The following is a 20,717-nucleotide window of genomic DNA, read 5'->3' as shown; positions in this document are numbered from 1 at the left end:
TCACACTCGGCTGCAAACCGCCCCAGTGCACGCTGAAGGTCCTGATTTGACAAAGCCAACAGAACCACATTGTCCGCAAACAGCAGAGACGAGATTCTGTGGTTCAGCGTGAGATCGATAGACGGATCGGTGCAGCATCTGCAGTGATGCGGTCACTGTATCGGACCGTCGTGGTGAAGAGAGAGCTGAGTAGGGGGGCAAAGCTCTTGATTTACCGATCGATCTACGTTCTGATCCTCACCTATGGTCATGAGATTTGGCTCATGACCGAAAGAACGAGATCGCGAGTACAAGCGGCCGAGATGAGTTTCCTCCGGAGGGTGGCTGGGCGCTCCCTTAGAGATAGGGTGAGGAGCTCGGTCGCTCGGGAGGAGCTCGGAGTCGAGCTGCTGCTCCTCCACGTCGAAAGGAGTCAGTTGAGGTGGCTCAGGCATCTTTTCCGGATGCCCCCTGGACGCCTCGCTGGAGAGGTGTTCCGGGCAAGTCCCACTGGGAGGAGGCCCCAGGGAAGACCCAGGACACGCTGGAGGGATTACATCTCTCGGCTGGCTTGGGAACGCCTTGGGGTTCCCCCAGAGTAGCTGGGGGAGGTGTATGTGGATCGGGAGGTCTGGGCGGCTTTGCTTGAGCTGCTGCCCCCGGGACCCGACTCCGGATAAAGCGGAAGAAAATGGATGGATGGATGGATGGATGAAAAGATGCTGTATTCCTTCTCTTCTAATAAACACCCCTAAATTCTACACACTGTTGGTTTAAGACTAAAGCCACCTGAAAACACACAAAGAGCTAATTATATTTTATTATATTTTAATTTCATGTATGGTCAAAGGCTGTTTTCCATGGATTTAAGGGAAAATGTTGATAAATTTGATGTAACATCCAGATATTTGTGATGCTACCATTAAAGCTGGGCTTACATTGTGCGAGTTTTGGCCCTTTTTTAGCCAATTTTTCACCGGTGCGAGAATTTTTTGGATCACGCCGAGTTTCAGCTTAATCATGCGTCCTGCATCGTGTAGTATACATGGAGTAACGAGCTGCATTTAACCTCTCACGACCACCTCCTGATCGGCAATCGTATGGTCGGGTGAAAATCAAACCTGTTTGATATTCTGGTCAGCCCTTGAGAGGGTATCACGCTGTTGAAGCAGCGCTACAAGTGTCTACGAGCCGATTTACCCCAACCTCTCGCACTGTGCATGTGCAAACACTGATGCAGTACTGGAGAGAGCATAAACAGTGATCATCTCTTTGGGAGAGCAGCTTCTGTTTCTTTCCCCCCCTTATCCAACTCATGGTAAAGTCTTGTATTTTTTTGTTGTTACAAATTTGATGTCTCCCATCGAGTGTTTTTGTAAAAATAAGAAATGTAAATAAAGTTTGAAAAAAAAGCTTCTGTTTACCTTTTGCTTCCGGAAACACGAGTTCGACGTGTGGTTTTTGAATGTACAATGTGAGTAGTCAGATCGCATCAGAGCATCGGGCCGTATAGTGTGAGAACATAAATCGTGCGTTCTGAACTTTTACACCCTGAAGTTTTGTCATACAGTTTGAGCTGGAGCCGAGTACAACAACTGAAAATATCGTACCGTGTCTGCCCAGCTTAAGGTTGATGAAGAAAAATGACACTCAAATACTTTTCAAAGATACAAGGATTTTCTGCTGTTTTACACTGGTGTAAAGTAAATATTTTTGCATTTGTGGCCTTGTGGTCAAACAAATCATTTAGATATCCATTCATATTCTATACCCACTTACTTAAAATTAAGGGTCGGGGGAGCTGGAGCCTATCCCAGCATTCACAGGGCGCAAGGCTGGGTACACCCTGGACAGGGCGCCAGTCTGTCGCAGGGCCACATATAAACACACAAACATTCACATTTCATTTAGATACCTGCAAAAGTAAAATTACATCTTGAAGATGTTTTGCCATTCATCCTGCTGGCTTTTTCAGTATTCCACACCAGTCTGCTTGAGACTAAACAAGAGCAACAAACAGCGTGACATATGATCCCACTTGTATATTGATTTGGTGTATGGTTTCATAGTAGAAGTGGTTTGCACTTTGAAAGACTGGTCATTTAAAGATGGTATAGGGTGTACTGACCCCCGTGTTCAAAAAGGATACTTCCTCTAGCCTCCCGCGATACACCATCAAGAAATGACTTTGGTCAGATGAGATATTCTTTATTTATTTCACAGAAATGAAAATCAAGATGGTGTCTGTAGTGGCCATACTGGATAACAGACAATGGCCATTTGCAAAATATTCAAACTGATAAAGTTTATTGTTTTTGTGCAAATATTTGCTCATTTTGAAATGGATGCCTGCAACATGTTTCAAAAAAGCTGGGACAGTGGTATGTTTACCACTGTGTTACATCACCTTTCCATCTAACAACACTCAATAAGCGTTTGGGAACTGAGGACACTAATTGTTGAAGCTTTGCAGGTGGAATTCTTTCTCATTCTTGCTTGATGTACAACTTCAGTTGTTCAACAGTCCGGAGTCTCTGTTGTCGTATTTTGCGCTTCATAATGCGCCACTCATTTTCACGGGCAACAGATCTGGACTGCAGGCAGGCAAGTCTAGTACCCGCACTGTTATACTACGAAGCCACGCTGTTGTAAAACGTGCAGAATGTGGCTTGGCATTGTCTTGCTGAAATAAGCAGGGAAGTTCCTGAAAAAGATGTTGCTTGGATGGCAGCATATGTGTTGCTCCAAAACCTGGATGTACCTTTCAGCATTCATGGTGGCATTCATGGTTTTCTGATGTCAATGTTGTGGATCGAGTGGCCCATGGTGGCGGTGGGGTTATGGTATGGGCAGGCGTCTGTTATGGACGAAGAACACAGGTGCATTTTATTGATGGCATTTTGAATGCACAGAGATACCGTGATGAGATCCTGAGGCCCACTGTTGTGCCATACATCCAAGAACATCACCTCATGTTGCAGCAGGATAATGCATGGCCCCATGTTGCAAGGATCTGTACACAATTCTTGGAAGCTGAAAATGTCCCAGTTCTTGCATGGCCGGCATACTCACCGGACATGTCACCCATTGAGCATGTTTGGGATGCTCTGGACCGGCGTATACGACAGCGTGTACCAGTTCTTGCCAATATCCAGCAACTTCGCACAGCCATTGAAGAGGAGTGGACCAACATTCCACAGGCCACAATTGACAACCTGATCAACTCTATGCGAAGGAGATGTGTTGCACTGCATGAGGCAAATGGTGGTCACACCAGATACTGACTGGTATCCCCCCCAGTAAAACAAAACTGCACCTTACAGAGTGGCGTTTTATTGTGGACAGTCTAAGGCACACCTGTGCACTAATCATGGTGTCTAATCAGCATCTTGGTATGGCACACCTGTGAGGTGGGATGGATTATCTCAGCAAAGGAGAAGTGCTCACTATCACAGATTTAGACTGGTTTGTGAACAATATTTGAGGGAAATGGTGATATTGTGTATGTGGAAAAAGTTTTAGATCTTTGAGTTCATCTCATACAAAATGGGAGCAAAACCAAAAGTGTTGTGTTTATATTTTTGAGTGTACATAAATGTAGAGACAAACTGTGTTAACTGATAATGCTTTTCTGAAGTGTTCCTGAGTCCACGCGGTAAGATCCTTTACACAATGATGTTGGTTTTTATTGCAGTGCTGCCTGAGGGATTGAAGGTCACGAGCATTCAGTGTTGGTTTTCGGCCTTGCCGCTTACATGTACAAAGTTCTCCAGATTCTCTGAATTTTCTGATTATATTATGGACTGTAGATGATGGAATCCCTAAATTCCTTGCAACTGAATGTTGAGAAATATTGTTCTTAAACTGCTGGACTATTTTTTTCGCCCCATCTTTGCTTGTAAATGGCTGAGACGTTTGGGGATGCTCCTTTTATACCCAATCATAAGTGTGCTCAGTTCCCAAATGCTTATTGAGTGTTGTTAGAAGGAAAGGTGATGTAACACAGTGGTAAACATACCACTGTCCCAGCTTTTTTGAAATGTATTGCAGGCATCCATTTCAAAATGAGCAAATATTTGCACAAAAACAATAACGTTCATCAGTTTGAACATTATTTATCTTGTGTTTGTGGTGTATTCAATTCAATATAGGCTAAAGAGAATTTGCAAATCATTGTATTCTGTTTTATTTACATTTTACACAACGTCCCAACTTCACTGGAATCGGGGTTGTATGACAGACAACTCCCATTTTCAAAGGTAACCCTCCTCTATCTTCCCCCAACTGAACACCAAGAAATGATTTCAATCAGAAAAGGTGTTCTTTAGTTATTGTACAGACAATAAACTTTTACAGATGGGGTGAAATCATGCCTGCCCCCCCCCCCAACTTTACTGAGCAGGGGTGTAAAAAAGCCAGTTGTATTAGTGGTGAAATGTCACAAAGACTAAACAAGACCAAGGCGTTTTGATTAAACTTGCAGGTACCATGTACCTGGATGACTGTCAATCTTCGACATTTGAAGACGTCACATTGGACATAATTGTTTTAGGTTGCAACCATGTCTCTAATATTTGATGCTTGTAATAATCTATCATGCCTCCTCTCACTCGTGACACCTCAGACATCTACAAGGAGCAGAGTTGATACGGACCTATCTCATGTCGCAGCATGCCTTCAAGCCAGTGCTGCCGCGCTCCAGCCAGATTTATGGTCAGAGTTGGACGAGAGCTCTCCACCACCATCACCGCCTGAGACAGTAGCTCGTCTGACAGACGCACCACCACCTAGACACAATAAAACACAATGACATCCTTTTACAGTGTCCTCACCATGCACATACAAAATATTGTCTGATTAAAGGTAACTGTTATGTTTTGTTTTGTTTACATTTTTTGCAACTACCCTTTTTGACTTGCAACAAACCTCCAGACCATGTTATGAAAAAAATATACACAGACAATAGGGCAGTGCAGTCTCATTTGAGGCATATGACGTAATTTCTCTACTTCCAGGGACAGAAACACGGCACTTTCTTTGAGATATTTGGCAAATTACACGCAAACAAAGTGAAAATACAAAGAAAAAGTGACGATGTAGTGGAAAGTGGACATGTGTTGTGGTTATGACCCAAAGCTCAAATGTGTTGAGGCGGTTTTGCAGGCAAGAGAATGTAGCTACTCTGGTTAGCTGTGTAGGCTAACACTCACCGACACGACGTCTCCCATTTGCCTTGTCTTCTCTTCTCCACTGGGAACCAAAAAACTGCACTTTTCATGACTGCTTCAGTGACTGCAGCCGAAAACAAAACAGTACACCATTTTTCCGTGCGAAGTTATGCTGTGTATATATTGCGCAATGGGAGAGGTTGTCCCCATAAGTGGTCAAATCTCACGATATTACGCAGGGTTCAAACGAGACTGCGGTGCCCTATTAACATAACATTTAGGGGCTGATTTAGTAAAGCTCTGCATGTACAAAAATGTGTGCAAATGACATACCACATACAGTTTTGCAACCTGAACAACGCATTGTGCATAAAGGATTGCTTCTTTCAAAAGAGCAAAACTGCACATATTCTTAATTTAATGTTTACCTTAATTAATACACAATTTGGTGTGTGTCTGGAAGCACATACAAATAGGCTAATTTCACACATGCAATGTGATTTATCATGATTACAGCAATTGTAGGGGCTGATTTATTCGTTTGACAGCAGCGTGCTCTCTGTGTCTGTCCATGTACCATGCAAAGGGGCTGAACCCGCACGTGAGAGCCGTGGACAGCGCCACCTATAAATAAAAGGTACACAAATCCGTCTGGCTTTGTTCAGACTGCCAGTAAGAATACAAGTTATGTTCTTATCTGATCCAATGTTGCAAGTCTGAACAGTCAAAAATGGCATGAAATCCATTTTATTTTCCAAATCTGTTTCAAGCCTCATTCGTAGATGGTTTGAAAAGCCATTCAAATCACATTTTTGCAATTCTGTTCTGGTCTCCACGCTCAGCTTAAAGCTGTCGAGGCTGCGGGGGGGAACTGTACCCGCCCCACCATTCCCACCACTGCAGACAGTTTTGCTCATTATTGCTCCCCACTTCAGTCTATTTTCACCCTACTCAAATCAAAAATATTGCTCCCTGTTTGCTGCAAAAAAGAAAACAGAGCTTTCAATGTGAAGGTTCAGGGAGGGGCTGTCCCGCACACCTACCGTTAAATCACAGACAAACCATTTTCAAGGCACACTGATTTTCAATTTGGTAAATGTTCAATAAATAGTATTTTCAGTTCAAATGTGTCTTATTTTGCGCATATCTGCAAATGACTGATTGCAATTCAGTTTGCACTTATGGTCATTAACAAATGCAAAATTCTCATTTACATTTGTCAATGTCAAGTTACCACCTGCTATCAACTGCAAACCTATTCTTGGAAAATTGCCCGCAAAGGTTCACAAAAGCACAAAATTGTAGAATGCCCACACAATTTAATACTTGTTATATGGGATCTTAGCAAATCAGGCCTCTATCTCACTCTCTCTCTCACACACACACACACACACACACACACACACACACATAGACCAATTATTGACATGGGCAGATAATCGGCCTATGTTGATAATTGGCATGGCTGATACACAGCCAACAGAGACAGATGGTTAAAGTGCTGCTCATAGACCTCGGCTCTGCATCACACTCATTCTATAAGCATTTCCACTGGCTCCACAAACAAGCCCTGACATGACAACAGCCGGCTGTGAATGCCTCATTTCTAGTTCGGGCGAAAGGAGTCTTGCATACATGCTCAGTGAGTCAGGGCAAGTTTTGATTGGCTGAAAAACACAAGCAACAACATAAACATCACTGAACTCTGACAAATTGTAGTGCGTCTCCAATATGTGTCTGTTCAGGACTACATTCCAATACTTTGTGTTTTTGCTTTAAAATGTAAGTTTGAGAGATTGAAGTTAAGGCACTCATTATCTGGAGTGACAGACCAAATTCAGAAGGCTCGACAAGAGTCGATGCACAGTGTAAGGGTGCAACAAAAGACTTGAGAAAAGCAAACAAATGTGGAATTAAACAGAACAACAAAATAGTGCTCAGAAAAAAAAGGGTCAAACAAGTGTGAAGAAAAATGTGAAATGTCAGAGTTTTCCAGATGACACTTCAGACTAGATTTTATGTTTTCTTTAATCAAAGTACTTCTCTGTTCTACTCTACCAAGAACTTGTGACAGGTGAAGTAACAAAGGTTCCAGTGTGTAGTTTCTCTAGTCACAGCCACTCAAAGTGTGTAACTCTTTCAATATTGTGGAGGTCTTGAAGGCTTTCCTCACCAGTCTCCTTCCATACACATTACATTTGCTTTTGAGAACTTTTACCGTTTCAGAGAAATTTACCATACTGCTTGCATTTATTACTAATTGATTTAAATGAACGATAGAAAATGTTGAGCTACTTGTAAAAGTTATTTTACTGTATGTCTCTTGACATGTCAAAAAAATGGCTGTAAAAGTGAAGATTTAGTTGTGTTGTGCTAAGGGGGTTGGGCTACAAGTCCATTGTGTGCATGGTTGGATTCCACTTGCCCAATGTAACCAACAAGGTAACAATGTAAACAAAAACGGTGTCACCACTCGTCACGCACGTGGAAAGAAAAATGCAGACCGTCAGGATTCCGGTTCAACTTGCCCAATGTAAACAACAAAAATGGCATCATCGCTTGTCACGCACAAGGAAAAAAAAATGCATAGCATCATGAAATGCAGTCACCAAACTCAAATGTGAGTTAATGTTTATATAGAATTTAAAAAAAAATCAAATCCCACAATGAATCACACTCAGATTACGTGCCATCAATATTCCCATTCCAGAAGGTCCTTACTTTCCGATAACCATAAGGAAACAACAAATCTCCATGCAATGCCATGCTACAGTGGGACCGGAACACCCCACCCCCACCTGCACACAAAGGATCATGGGACCCTGAAGTCAATAATATTTTTATTTAATTTACATCATGTTGTCAATTTGTTTTTGTTTTAATTTGATACAATAAGATACTGAGAAGCCCAAGGGTGTGGACTTTCTTGCCCCATTGTCACTGATAAAAATAAAACTGTACAGTACATGACGGAGGTAAATGCAAACTTATTTCACAGCAAATTTCAGTCACCTCCATGCATGGCGTATGTTGTAGATGGTCTCACCTCTCCCACACAGCCTTCTTTCTGCAGATATTTGCGCACAGCAGCCCAGACTTGACTTTTAGGAAGAACACTGCCACCTGTCAGTTCCTCAAAGTTCTCATAGGAGCCAAATTTCCTCAGGACACACTCCATGATTCCAACTGCCTATAGTCATAGACACATCATCACTGAAATAAAAAATATGTTAAACATTCAATTTAACAGAAATAATGGATGAAATTTAAACCTGGCCTACCTGTTCCAAGAAAAGGCCTGAACCCTCTCTGTATTTGTCCAAAACACTCCTGGGCTCAGGCTGTGCGTACTCAAACTGAGGCTCATAGTTGTAGTCAGACTGAAAGAAAGTCTGCTTCTCCTGCTCCAAGTTAAGGGGCCTAAGGGCAACAAGCAGACACGGCCTGGACAATGTAGGCAGTGTCGGACCCCCTAAGCCCTTAGCGATGTGTGGCAGAGAGGTGGCCGGTCGCATCTGCCCCTTGCTAGCCCGAAGAGAATAGTTGACAGAGCAGGTGCTCTCGCTGCGACGCATCCAGCTGCTCGGGCCAAGGCTAGGGCTGGTCACGCTACGTATAGGAGGCGATGGGGCAGCTGCACCACTGCGCCAAGGAGGCTGTATGATGCGCTTGTCTGCATTCTGCTCCTGAGACCCTTGAAGACGTTGGGGTGTCACCTCCAGGCTGAGTGGACGACGGAGCGGGGGTCTCGGCTTTCCACAGCTTCTTGATGAATTCTTCTCTACAATCCGGGCCTGGCCACCTTGAGGCTGGGCTGGAAGGCCATTCTGTAACGCCTTCTCCCTCTTTGGAAGATTGTTGCTTTTAGCTTGCGCGGCTGGGCTGCTGATGGTTTTGGTTGAACCACCTCGGTCTTCTGACTTCAACACGCCTCTACCGCTCCTGACCCCCTTACTCTCAATCTGATCCATGCAGACCTCACATGAGTCCAAAACCATCACCACAGTCACTATGCCTCAGGCTCAATCTCACGTCGGCCCCAGCGCTGTTGACAAGAGAACAAGATTAATGCATAAACCTTTAGATATCATCATGACCAACAATTCCAAAAACAAAGCTACCCTGACAGGAGTATCTCCTATTTGCAGATGGGATGAGTTCATCAGTGAAATCACCTGCTGGAGTCAGTGGCTGCAAGGAAAACCTGCACCCTTTTGTTCCTTTCTGGAATGTCTTTGGACATCACTAGCCTAGGTGGTTGCAATCCTTGACCCAAGGCAGTTCTGTGGTGTTGTGGATGCATCAGTGCATGCTCCGAGACTTGACAAATATTAATAATAAGATCTGCTCTGTGTCAGCCTGATTCCGCCAAATCTCAGAAGCTAAGCAGTGCAGGACCTGGTTAGTACCTGGATGGGAGACCTTGGATGGGCTGTGTGTGTTTCAACAGGTTACACTGGAGTTGTGTCAGGAAGGGCATCCGGTGTAAAAACTGTGCCAAATACCCATGTAGATCTGGCTGTATCCGCTGTGGCGACCCCGAACTAAAGAAACGGGAGCAGCTGAATGGAAAACAACAATAATAATACAATTAATTTATAGCACCAAATCACAACATAAATGGCCCCATGGTGGACTGCATGAGTACATTTTAAACCTCACCCACCCCATGAGCAACCACACTGGTGACAGTGGCAAAGAAAAATGGCTTTACGCTTTTTGTGATTAGTAAGAAACTTCAAACAGATCAGACTCACGGGGGTGACCATCTGCTTTGGCCATAATCACAACAAAAACAGAACATACAGTGACAGAAATATTGCAGATAAGAAAACACACACAGTCCAGTGCCTGCAGTCAAGAGGGCTGAAAGAAGACCAAAGTCCCAGCCAAACAGATCACACTACAAAATCAGTGATTTACATCTCAAACTCCCCAAAAAATGACCCATGTCCAACATGCAAGTGTTGGGGTTCAAAAACTGCAACACAGTCTGCATACATCTCCATGCAGAAGAATCACATTCAGATGTGACGCTAACACATCTGTTCAGTTTCCAATTCTTTCAATTCTAACATTTGTCCAGTGACCTGTTTTTTTTTTCAGTGTGGCTGCAAATCCATGACCATCACACCCAACACTGCAGTCTTCATGCCTTCATGCCAGCAACTGCATGAGTTAAACCCGTCTGCTCCTCCTAATGCGGCGTAGTTAAGGTCATGCAGTTTGTGCAGGCAGGATCTTAGACAGAGAGCAAATCCCAGTTAATCAATCAAAAACACTACTCCATCGCAACATCACCTAATTGCAACAACAGCAACTTTATAAGCAATCATGATCACAGTGATATGAATAAAATAATATCTTCTGTTAATTGCAACTGGCAGAAAAGAAAAGATGAGTTTGAAGCCTATACTTCAACTAAATGTGTGTCTAATTTTGGCAGTAAGACTACTCCACAATACTGGAGCACAACAAGCAACGGCTCAACTGCCTGCAAACTTTTTTTTTAGCCTAGGATCAAGGCGGTGCATAGCCATAAAGTATCTTATCTTGTCAGCAGCACATCTTGACATCTACACTTGCATGAACATGGAGCTCAACATTGGAGTAAAATGATTGAATATCCTGGATCTGGTCAAAACTCTAGCAGCCGAATTCTGAATCATTTGAAGAGTTCTTATATTATTGCAAGATAAATGAGAGACTACTACATTGTACTATTCAATTCTAGATTAGACATGAATCAGTTTCAGCATCAGTCACAGAGAAAATCAGTCTAACCATAATAATGTTGCACAAGTGAAAATGGCCATTATCAGGGAGCGTCACCTTTGATATTTTGGCCATGTGGCCCTTTTCTCTCTGGCGGTTGGTAAGGTTAGACCTTACTTGTGTGAAGCACCTTGAGGCAGCTTTGTTGTGATTTGGCGCATATAACTGAAATAAACTGAAATTCTCTGTGCATGATCCAGCACACAGGTGCCTGAGTGTTGAGGACCCCAGACCAAAGGGGCACCCACGTTTCACATGGCTGCAGCGGACAGATGGTTATTTTAAATATGTAGGAATGGACCGGTTATTTGTCCAGGGTCTTACCATCCATGACCCACGGCAGTTCCGTGGTGTTGTGGATGCAGCAAAGCGCAGCACGAATGCATGCTCCCAGACTTGACTTGACACTATGCTGAATTGCTCAATCACCTAGAGACAGCATTAAGTGATATGTGTCGTATGTTTAAGAAGTCGGATAATCATTTATCTCTTCTCTAATTCAGAAGTAAAAAAAAACTGGGTGACATCCAGCATTTCTCTGCTGCCAGAAAAGCTACAAGTTTTACAATGTGAGACATATTGCCAACAATAGGTATATACATCTGGATATCTTCAGCATAACAATGAAAATTAGTCCAGTGCTTCTGTATAATTTGACCTGGAGGTGATACAGAGAAAGAGAATACATTGAAGCTAAACCTGTGCCCTGAAGAACCACATCATTGTGGAGAATTCACACATAATATCGTGGGGGAAAAAAAGCCTTCTAATCGACCAGACAGATAAGATCTTAGCCATGGAACCTCTTGAGCAGAAATATATGATTTTCAATTCTGTCCAGCAAAATGGAGTGACCCACTATACTAATGTAGCACTGAGATTTAACAACAGCAACACTGAAGCAGAGTGGTGTTACAGGCCATAGATGATCATTGCACCCCATAGTTCATAACACAAATGAACGACTGATTAATTGCAAAGTTTAGGTCATAGCTAGTGTGAAATACAGATTTACTGTCATGGTAAAGAGTTGTTAAAGCAATAATTGCATTAATCTCAGTGCAAAGATGCAAGCAGATGCATGTTCATGTGAGTGGACAAAACATGGTTGTGCATGTTAAAACCAGACTGCCACCTTGTACCAGGCTCAGCGTGAGACAGCCTAATGCAGGCTTGACACATGCCGAGATCAAATCAAAAATCAAGAATCACTTCAAAACATGAGGACTTGAGGACAGCGTGCACATCGCATTTTCAATGTTCCATCCTGAGCTCACTGAGTCAAGTGTGGGTGGAATTGAAGTGGCTAAGTGTCCACTGCACTCTGAAAAAACAACAACAAAACACACAAACAAAAAATGCTTTTCCTGACTTTTGCCGAGCAGAGTGCCCCTCAGAAATCAAGTTGTACAAGTTTCCCCTTTAATTTGTTGATCTAAAAAATGATCCAATCTGTCGTTGTAAACTGTGCTCCAATCCAAACCGGACATTTTGTGATGTGATGCACTTCTAATGAAGTACGATCTTCATCCATAACCACCAACAAATCATCCCCCACTTTAGCAGGCACAGCAGGTGCAGAAAGCATTTGGTACTATAGATCATGGAGTATTATTGGATAAATTGTGGAGGTATGGCATCAGAGGTTTAGCACGATTGGATAGCCAGTTACTTGCACAACATGTATAAATCTGTTCACTTGGGTGGGATAAACTCTGAATTTTTGAGGTGCACTTGTGGGGTGCCCCAGGGCTCAGTCCTTGGGCCTTTGTTGTTTCTTTTATATATTAATGACATATGTTTGGTTTCCAAGTTTGTGAGTTGTATTTTATTTGCTGACTGTGTTTTGCAGTGGGGATCACTTGGGACAGGTTCTGGACTCAATGGAGAGGGAACTACAGAAGTTCAAGGAATGGTCTGACTTTAACAAATTATTGCTTCACTTTGGTAAAACAAAGTGTATCATATTTGGAAACAAGCCCAGAAATTTATGAGTACACAACGTTGAAATTGAACTTGCAAATGAAACCAAATTTCTCAGGATCTTTACTGACAAAAATTTAAGTTGGAAAACACATATAAATTATGTTAAATCTAAAATGTTAAAGATCATTTCCATTCTGTATAAAGCGCAGGACTTCCTCCCCCAACATTCATTAGTTACCTTATATCATTCACTACTTGATCCATACATGACCTATGGCATAGACGTTTGGGGAACCACCTACAAAACTAAGACAAATGCCATATTTTTTTCTCCAAAAGAAAGCTATAATAATTATTATTAAGAAAACATATTGTGAGCCGTACATTTTCCTTTAATTGAGCCCACGAATTAATAAAACTTGCTTTCAAATTAATAAAACATGCGCATGTTTTCCTGGCCATGATAATTCGTGCGCACGTTTAATTGAGCCCTCGAATTAATAAAACATGCGCACGTTTTCCTTTCGTTCAAAATAAACTTCATAATATGACCTAAATTGTCATCCTGACGACGGGGAGACGCTTCGCCCTCAGCATCCTTTTTAATGTGCTTAAACTCCAGATGATGTCATGCTGGGCAGCTGGAGTTCTCTGTATGTCCTTGTGCGCCCAAACCATGATGATACACTCTGACCAGATCCATTTCTAATGGGGAAATGTATTACACTGTCTGCTGGTTTGTTGACTAATAGCCAACATTTATGTGTCAAGACAATATTGAGTGCACATTTTACAAATTGTGGCTACATTTAAGTAGATCGTGCCCTTGTTTTACTCAAACAATGCTTAAACCGTGCGCACAATATCATAAAACGAGCGCACAATATAATGAAACGAGTGCACAATATCATAAAAAGTGCACACAATATAATAAAATGAGCGCACATTCTCTCCACATGCAAAACATTTTGCGATGACACTTCCAGGGCTCCATAGTTCCTCTCTCTTTCTCTCTCCTGAAACTCTGTCATAATTGTGTTATAAACCAGTCACCATTTGTTTTATTATACATCTGTGCAGTTAATAAACAAAATAATCTTCACGGAGACAAGAAGATCCTCGGTTCAAATCCCCGTGTGACTGGAAAATCACTAAGGGCCCTTGGGCAAGGTCTTTAATCCCCTATTGCTCCCGGTGTGCAGCAAGCGCCTTGTATGGCAGCACCCTGACATTGGGGTGAATGTGAGGCATAACTGTAAAGCACTTTGAGCGTCTGATGCAGATGGAAAAGTGCTATATAAATGCAGTCCATTTACCATTTGAGCCAACAAATCCATTGCATATTTTGGAATTTTGGGACATGATTGATTATATCATAATACAATTCATGTTCAAAGTGCAAAACAAACTTCTGCCTCAACATGTCCAGGGCCTGTTTAAAATGAGAGACTCCAGTTACAATCTTCAAGGGACACTGTTATTTCAGAAATCAAAGTTTCGAACCACCGTAAAAAGTCATTGTGTTTCTGTTAAAGGTGTCAATATTAACATAAAAATTCTTGGTACTTTGGTTGGCCTTAAAAGGCTCTACAGAAACTATTTGATTGCTTGCTATGTCAAATTAGGTTCATTGATTTTGTCTTGTTTATGGTGCACTGCTGCTTGTATGTTTGCATCTTTGAAACTTTAGTTCTGTGATGAATTTATACTTTGTATGATGTATAGATTATATACAGTGGGGTAAAAAAGTATTTAGTCAGTCCCTGATTGTGCAAGTTCTACTCAGAAAGATGAGAGAGGTCTGTAATTTTCAACATAGGTACACTTCAACTATGAGAGACAAAATGAGAAAAATTTATGATTTTTAAATGTATGATTTTTAAAGAATTTATTTGTAAATTATGGTGGAATATAAGTATTTGGTCAATAACAAAAGTTCAACTCAATAGTTTATAACATAATCTTTGTTGCAATGATAGAGGTCAAACTTTTCCTGTAAGTCTTCACCAGGTTTGCACACACTGTAGCTGGTATTTTGGCCCATTCCTCCATGCAGATCTCCTCTAGAGCAGTGATGTTTTGGGGATGTCGCTGGGCAACATGGACTTTCAACTCCCTCCACAAATTTTCTATGGGGTTCATGATCATTTTGACCCCACGGGATGACATCTTGCGTGGAGCCCCAGATCGAGGGAGATTATCAATGGTCTTGTATGTCTTCCATTTTCTTACAATTGCTCCCACAGTTGATTTATTCACACCAACCTGCTTGATTATTGTAGATTCACTCTTCCCAGCCTGGTGCACATCTACAATTTTCTTCCTGGTGTTCTTCGACAGCTCTTTGGTCTTGGCCATAGTTGAGTTTGGAGTTTATTTGAGGCTGTGGATAGGTGTCTTTTATACAGATAAAGAGTTCCAACAGATGCCATTAATACAGGTAACAGGTGAACGACAGAAGAGCTTTTTCAAGAAGAACCTAGAGGTCTGTGAGAGCCAGAAATCTTGCTTGTTTGTGGGTGACCAAATACTTATTTTCCACCATGATATACAAATAAATTCTTTAAAAATCCTACAATGTGATTTCCTGGAATTTTTTTCTCATTTTGTCTCTCATAGTTGACCCTATGTTGAAAATTACAGACCTCTCTCATCTTTCTAAGTAGGAGAACTTGCACAATCAGGGACTGACTAAATACTTTTATAACCCACTGTACAGATGTATAATTTGTACTTTCAGTTAAAGGGGTAGGCGTTTTTAGCTCTTTGCTTCTGCCTACACCCTTTCGGGCGAACATGTGCATTGTTGGATTGTTTTTTTTTCTTCTTCTTTGGTATGTTTTGTTGTTCTGGATTTGTGTGTGTGTGTGTGTGCGCCAAATAAAAATTCAAAATTCTAATTCAGTTACCTTGTATCATTCACTACTTCTTCCATACATGACCTACTGTATTGACGTTTTGGGAACCACCTACAAAACTAACACAAATCCTATGTTTTTAATTCAAAAGAAAGCTATAAGAATTATTATTAAGAAACCATATCATGACTCAACAAATCCATTGTTTATCCGTTTGCATATTTTGAAATGTTGAGATTTGATTGATTATGTCATAATACAAAATATGTTTAAAGAGTTCTACCACAACATGTCCAGAACTTGTTTAAAATGAGGGACTCCAGTTATAATTTACATTATTATTTCAGAAATCAAAGATTTGAACTACTGTAAAAAAGTCATTGTGATTCTGTTAAAGGTGTTAATATTTAGGTTAGGGTTAGGGTTAAAATTTATCTGGCTTTCGGTGAAAATTTTACGGGCTTCACAGAGAATAAGGTCTGTTACTACAGGTTTAAGGACCCCTTTAGAGGACAAGTTTGGACATGTCTATCTCAGCTTTCAATGCTTACCAGTCCAGTAAGTATCAGTGAAATTGTGGAGAGCTGGACATGTCCAAACCTGTCCTCTGACACGCCGAAACGGAGGTGTTCCTTTGTCTCGCTTCCAAAGCAAATTGGTCTTTACGTGCAAAGCCTCCGTGCGGCTTTCCATGACAAAATCTCTTGTTAAAAGTGAAATCTGCCGGAAAATGGCTGATGTCCAGCTCTTGTGATAACCAGAGAAAGAGCACATGACAGTCTCGTATCCACAGAGCCATCCGTTTAGAAATGGTCCGGTGGCTTGTGCTGTGTCGTCGCAGCTTGTAGCATGGCGCGCCGAACGTCCTTAAAGGGGTCCTTAAAGCTGTAGTAACAGACCTTATTCTCTGTGAAGCCCGTAAAATTTTCACCGAAAGCCAGATACATTTTTCGAATGGTTTCCAGGTGCCAGTCTCTAACAGCTTCTGAAAAAATTCTGATGGAAAAAAAGTCCTTTTCATTCCGCCATTTCCAGACAATGAAAATCCGACGAGGGGGCGGGACCACTCCTTCCCAAGGCGTGCTCATAGGCGATTGACGTCACCGACAGGCGTGGAAAAACTCACGCATGCGCACGAGGGTTCAAGCATGTCTGACGTAAAAACATATGAAAGAAATCCATATAGTTTTTGAAAAAAATAAAAAGGACCGTTACTTTATTGACAGACCTCGTAGAAGCATAATGATTGTTTTGTACCCAAAAGCATATTTGTTGTTAGATGTTATAGAAGTGGAACAAACTATTAGATGCCTTTAGATTAATATTAACAGCTTTTAATGTCTGCTTCTTTTCTATTTCAGGTAAGTCGACAAAGACTCTTGGTGGTGGGTTTCCTAGTAGATAGAATCTTTCCAAAATGGCGACATCCTCATCCACAAATGAAATTGACTGGACACTTTGTGCACTTTGTCAGAACAGAGAGAAACGAGATAAGCAGGGGAACCCAGCAAATAAAACACAGAAAGAAAGAAAAAGTGGCTATGAAAGTCTGGCTCGGAACCTCAATGCCTTTCTTGAAATGGGTGATACACCAGAAGGTATTCTAGACATTCATAGGCTTGATGATGGTACTGGCATTGAAAATACTCTTATTAAGAACCAAGCCATGTGGCACAAGTCTTGTTCGCAGAAATGTTGTAATCTAAGGCTTCAACGAGCACAGAAGAGGAAGCAAACAGAAACCTTGTGTTCAGAAGCACCAAGCCCTGCTAAAACAAGACACTCTCTGCCAACCACCAAAGGAAATGTGTGTTTAATCTGTGAGAAATTGGATAATAAGCAAAAGCTTACCACAGCTTCAAGCAAAGAAACTGATGCTACAGTGCGTGGGTATGCAACAGAATTAAGAGACTCCAAGTTACTTTCTAAGCTAACAGCAGGAGATATGGTTGCGATAGATGCAGTCTATCATTTGGATTGTCTGAATGTCCTTAGACATCGCACCATCTCTCAACGAAGACAGCTGCTTAAAACAAATAAAGAGGAGACCTATGAAAGTCTTGTTCTGGGAGAACTTGTTGCATACATTGAAGAAGCTCATCAAAGTAAGGAAGCTGTTCCAAACTTCAAATTATCAAAGCTTTCGAAGCTTTACAGTAGCAGACTTGCATCACTCCAAGGTGTTGATGAAGTACATGTGCACTCCACACGCCTGAAAGACAGACTTCTGAAACAGATCCCAGACCTCAGAGCAGAACAACAAGGAAGAGATGTTGTTCTGATGTTCAGCAAAGATATTGGTGACATACTTAAGAAAGCACTTAATAGTGAAAATGATGATGAAGGAGTTAATTTGGTGAAGGCTGCTCAGTGTGTTCGAAAACAAATGTTTCAGCAACAATATGAGTTTGATGGATCATTCAATGAGAAGTGTGAAGCAGATTCAGTTCCACCTGCTCTTAATGCTTTGATGATGATGATTATGGAAGGCCCAAACATCAAAGATAAACAAATCAATTCTGCAAAAGAGAAGATTGCTCTGGGCCTGTCTCAGATGGTGATGTTTAACTAAAAAAAAACTATCACTCCAAAGGAAACAAGCACTCAAAGGCATCCCAAAGAGAGAGAAACGCCACTTCCCATCTACCTAGGCCTCCTTGTCCATGCTAGAACCACAAAGAAAGAACTTGTAGCCAATTTCTTTAGTCTTGGTCTGTGCATCTCCTATGACAGGGTTATGTCAAATGAGATGGCAAGGTTTGTGGCATATATGACGCAGAAAAGGTAGTGTGCCCTCCAGCAATGGTGAAAAATGTCTTTACAGTTGGAACAGTCGATAACATCGACCACAACCCTAGCTCTAAAACAGCACAGGGGTCCTTTCATGGCACAGCTATCACATTAATGCAATTCCCCACACCAGAACACCCAGGAGAGAACATTTCCATCTGTCCCAAATGAGGCACTAGCACGAAAACGAGCATTATCCCCATTGCCAAAATCATACATAGAGGTTCCAGCTACACAAAAGTTCCACACATTGATGGTGTTGTGACAGCTCCATCCTTATACCCATAAACATAGGTTTAGACACCAAGATCATGTCCGTATGTGGAATTTTAGTTCAGGGATCAATTTATACTTTGTGTTAGTTATCATAGGTATATGTATAATTTTATATACATATGCATAATTTTTATTTTTGGTTAAAGGGGTAGGCGTTTACAAGCTTCTGCTTCTGCCTACACCCTTTCAAGCATATGGGTTGGATTAGTTTCTTTTTTGTAAGTTTTTTGTTGTTTTGGATCTGTGTGCCAAATAAATTCATTCATTCATGTTTCATTGTGTCACTGAGTTCTGTGTGTTTCCCCTCACAGTGGTTCCTCTCATCAGCATTCAAGTGCAAATTTTGTTTATTGTGTTTGTTGCTTTGTCCCTCATTAGTTTTTACTTTTGTGCCCTCCTCCAACTGTTACTTTGTGTTGAGTTTGTCGTCTTCTCTGTCCTTACTTTTGCCGCATTTCTTCCACATGTGGTTTGCTTATTTACCACTGCATTTCCTGGTAACTGTGTGCAATTTGCCGCTTCCCCGTGTGACTCATTAGGGAGCAAATTTGCACACAATCGTGGCGCTTTAAAAGGGCTGCGGCATTCAGAGTTTCCTCGTTCCTTGTTCTCTCGTGTCTCTCTGTTTGTGTGTCAGCTCCGGTTAACTCCTTGTTCCCTGAACCCTCTGTGATTCCCTAAGATACGTATTTCATTCCTGTGGCTGTGTTTCCACTGAGTCAGCTTTTTGGACTTATGACTTTGTTTGCTATATTGGTTTGCCTGAATTACAGTGATATATTTATGGGGAGTATTTTGTGTTTTGTTTTGTTATGATATCCTACCTAAGTTGTATTTTAGTATTGAGGTCTTTGTTATCGAGTTTAAATTATTGCTCCCTGTGACATTAACAGGTCTCTTTTCGTTAATAAATTCCCTTTATCATAGTGTTTCAGTGTGTGTCACTGTGAAGAAGTCCATTGCCTTAGTATAGTGTCCCTAGTGTCTCTGATCTGTGACAACAAGGACCATATCACAATTCTGATACTGGGCATTGTGCATAATTGTGGTTCTGAAATAGAAGCACTGCTCAAATTTATTAAGTTTTTATTCACTTAAGTAAAATTAAACCTCAGCCCAACTTTTTAAAATAATTTGTAAAATTGATTAAGACATCAGGTTTAAAGCCTTGGTCCGACACCAGAATCGGACAGTGCCCTTCCAAAAATGGGGGTCAGTTTTGAGAGTGTAAAAATAAATTGAGTTTGTTCCAATCCACATACTGCATGGAACATCAAAAAACAGGAGGCAGAGCTGGAGGTAGCTGAGTTGGTGTTGGCAGTGCTGAAGATGCTGTGATGCACAACCAAGGGGCCATCCCTTGGTTGTGCTGCTGTGGACTTGGACTGCTGGGGGTTTCCCATGGTGCACTGAGTGTTTCTTTCTCTTTTTGCTCTGTGTGCGCCGCTCTGCGTTTGGTCGTTGGTGGTTGATCTCTGCGAACCTCCGCGGCATGTCTTTTTCCTGGTTCTCTCCCTCGGCCCCAGCCGGTCCCGGCGGGGGACTGCCCCTCCCTGGGCCTGGTTCTGCTGGAGGTTTCTTCCTGTTGGGGGGGAGGTTTTCCTTCCCACTGTCGCCAGGTGCTTGCTCACAGGGGGTCGTTTTGACCGTTGGGGTTTTTGCGTAATTATTGTATGGCCTTGCCTTATAGTGTAGAGCGCCTTGGGACAACTGTTTGTTGTGATTTGGCGCTATATAAATAAATTGATTGATTGATTGATAGGGCTGGATCAGGTGACCCTGAACCATCCCTTAGTTATGCTGCTATAGACTTAGACTGCTGGGGGGTTCCCATGATGCACTGAGTGTTTCTTTCTCTTTTTGCTCTGTATGCACCACTCTGCATTTAATCATTAGTGATTGATCTCTGCTCCCCTCCACAGCATGTCTTTTTCTTGGTTCTCTC

General features: G+C 41.8%; 1 protein-coding gene and 1 long non-coding RNA gene across 2 annotated transcripts in view; one reads left to right on the top strand and one right to left on the bottom strand.

Annotated features, from left to right (window-relative positions):
• Nucleotides 1-20,717, bottom strand: part of LOC117530882 (uncharacterized protein KIAA0895-like) — a 36,519-nt gene that overhangs the window by 8,608 nt on the left and 7,194 nt on the right. The window contains exons 2-4 of the mRNA XM_034193834.1: nt 8,429-9,192; nt 8,194-8,337; nt 4,634-4,766 (exon numbers count right to left, since the gene is read on the bottom strand). Of these exons, the coding sequence (XP_034049725.1) occupies nt 4,634-4,766; nt 8,194-8,337; nt 8,429-9,145 (994 nt within the window). The 5' untranslated portion in view covers nt 9,146-9,192. The remainder of the gene's footprint in view (nt 1-4,633; nt 4,767-8,193; nt 8,338-8,428; nt 9,193-20,717) is intronic.
• LOC117530890 lies at nt 581-20,376 on the top strand. The gene is made up of 3 exons (XR_004566469.1): nt 581-608; nt 4,912-4,916; nt 20,123-20,376. It is a non-coding gene; the product is annotated as an uncharacterized LOC117530890 (long non-coding RNA).

Source organism: Thalassophryne amazonica, chromosome 2, assembly GCF_902500255.1.
Source record: "Thalassophryne amazonica chromosome 2, fThaAma1.1, whole genome shotgun sequence".
Classification (NCBI taxonomy): Eukaryota; Metazoa; Chordata; class Actinopteri; order Batrachoidiformes; family Batrachoididae; genus Thalassophryne; species Thalassophryne amazonica.
This window is presented reverse-complemented; position numbering and strand designations above follow the sequence as displayed.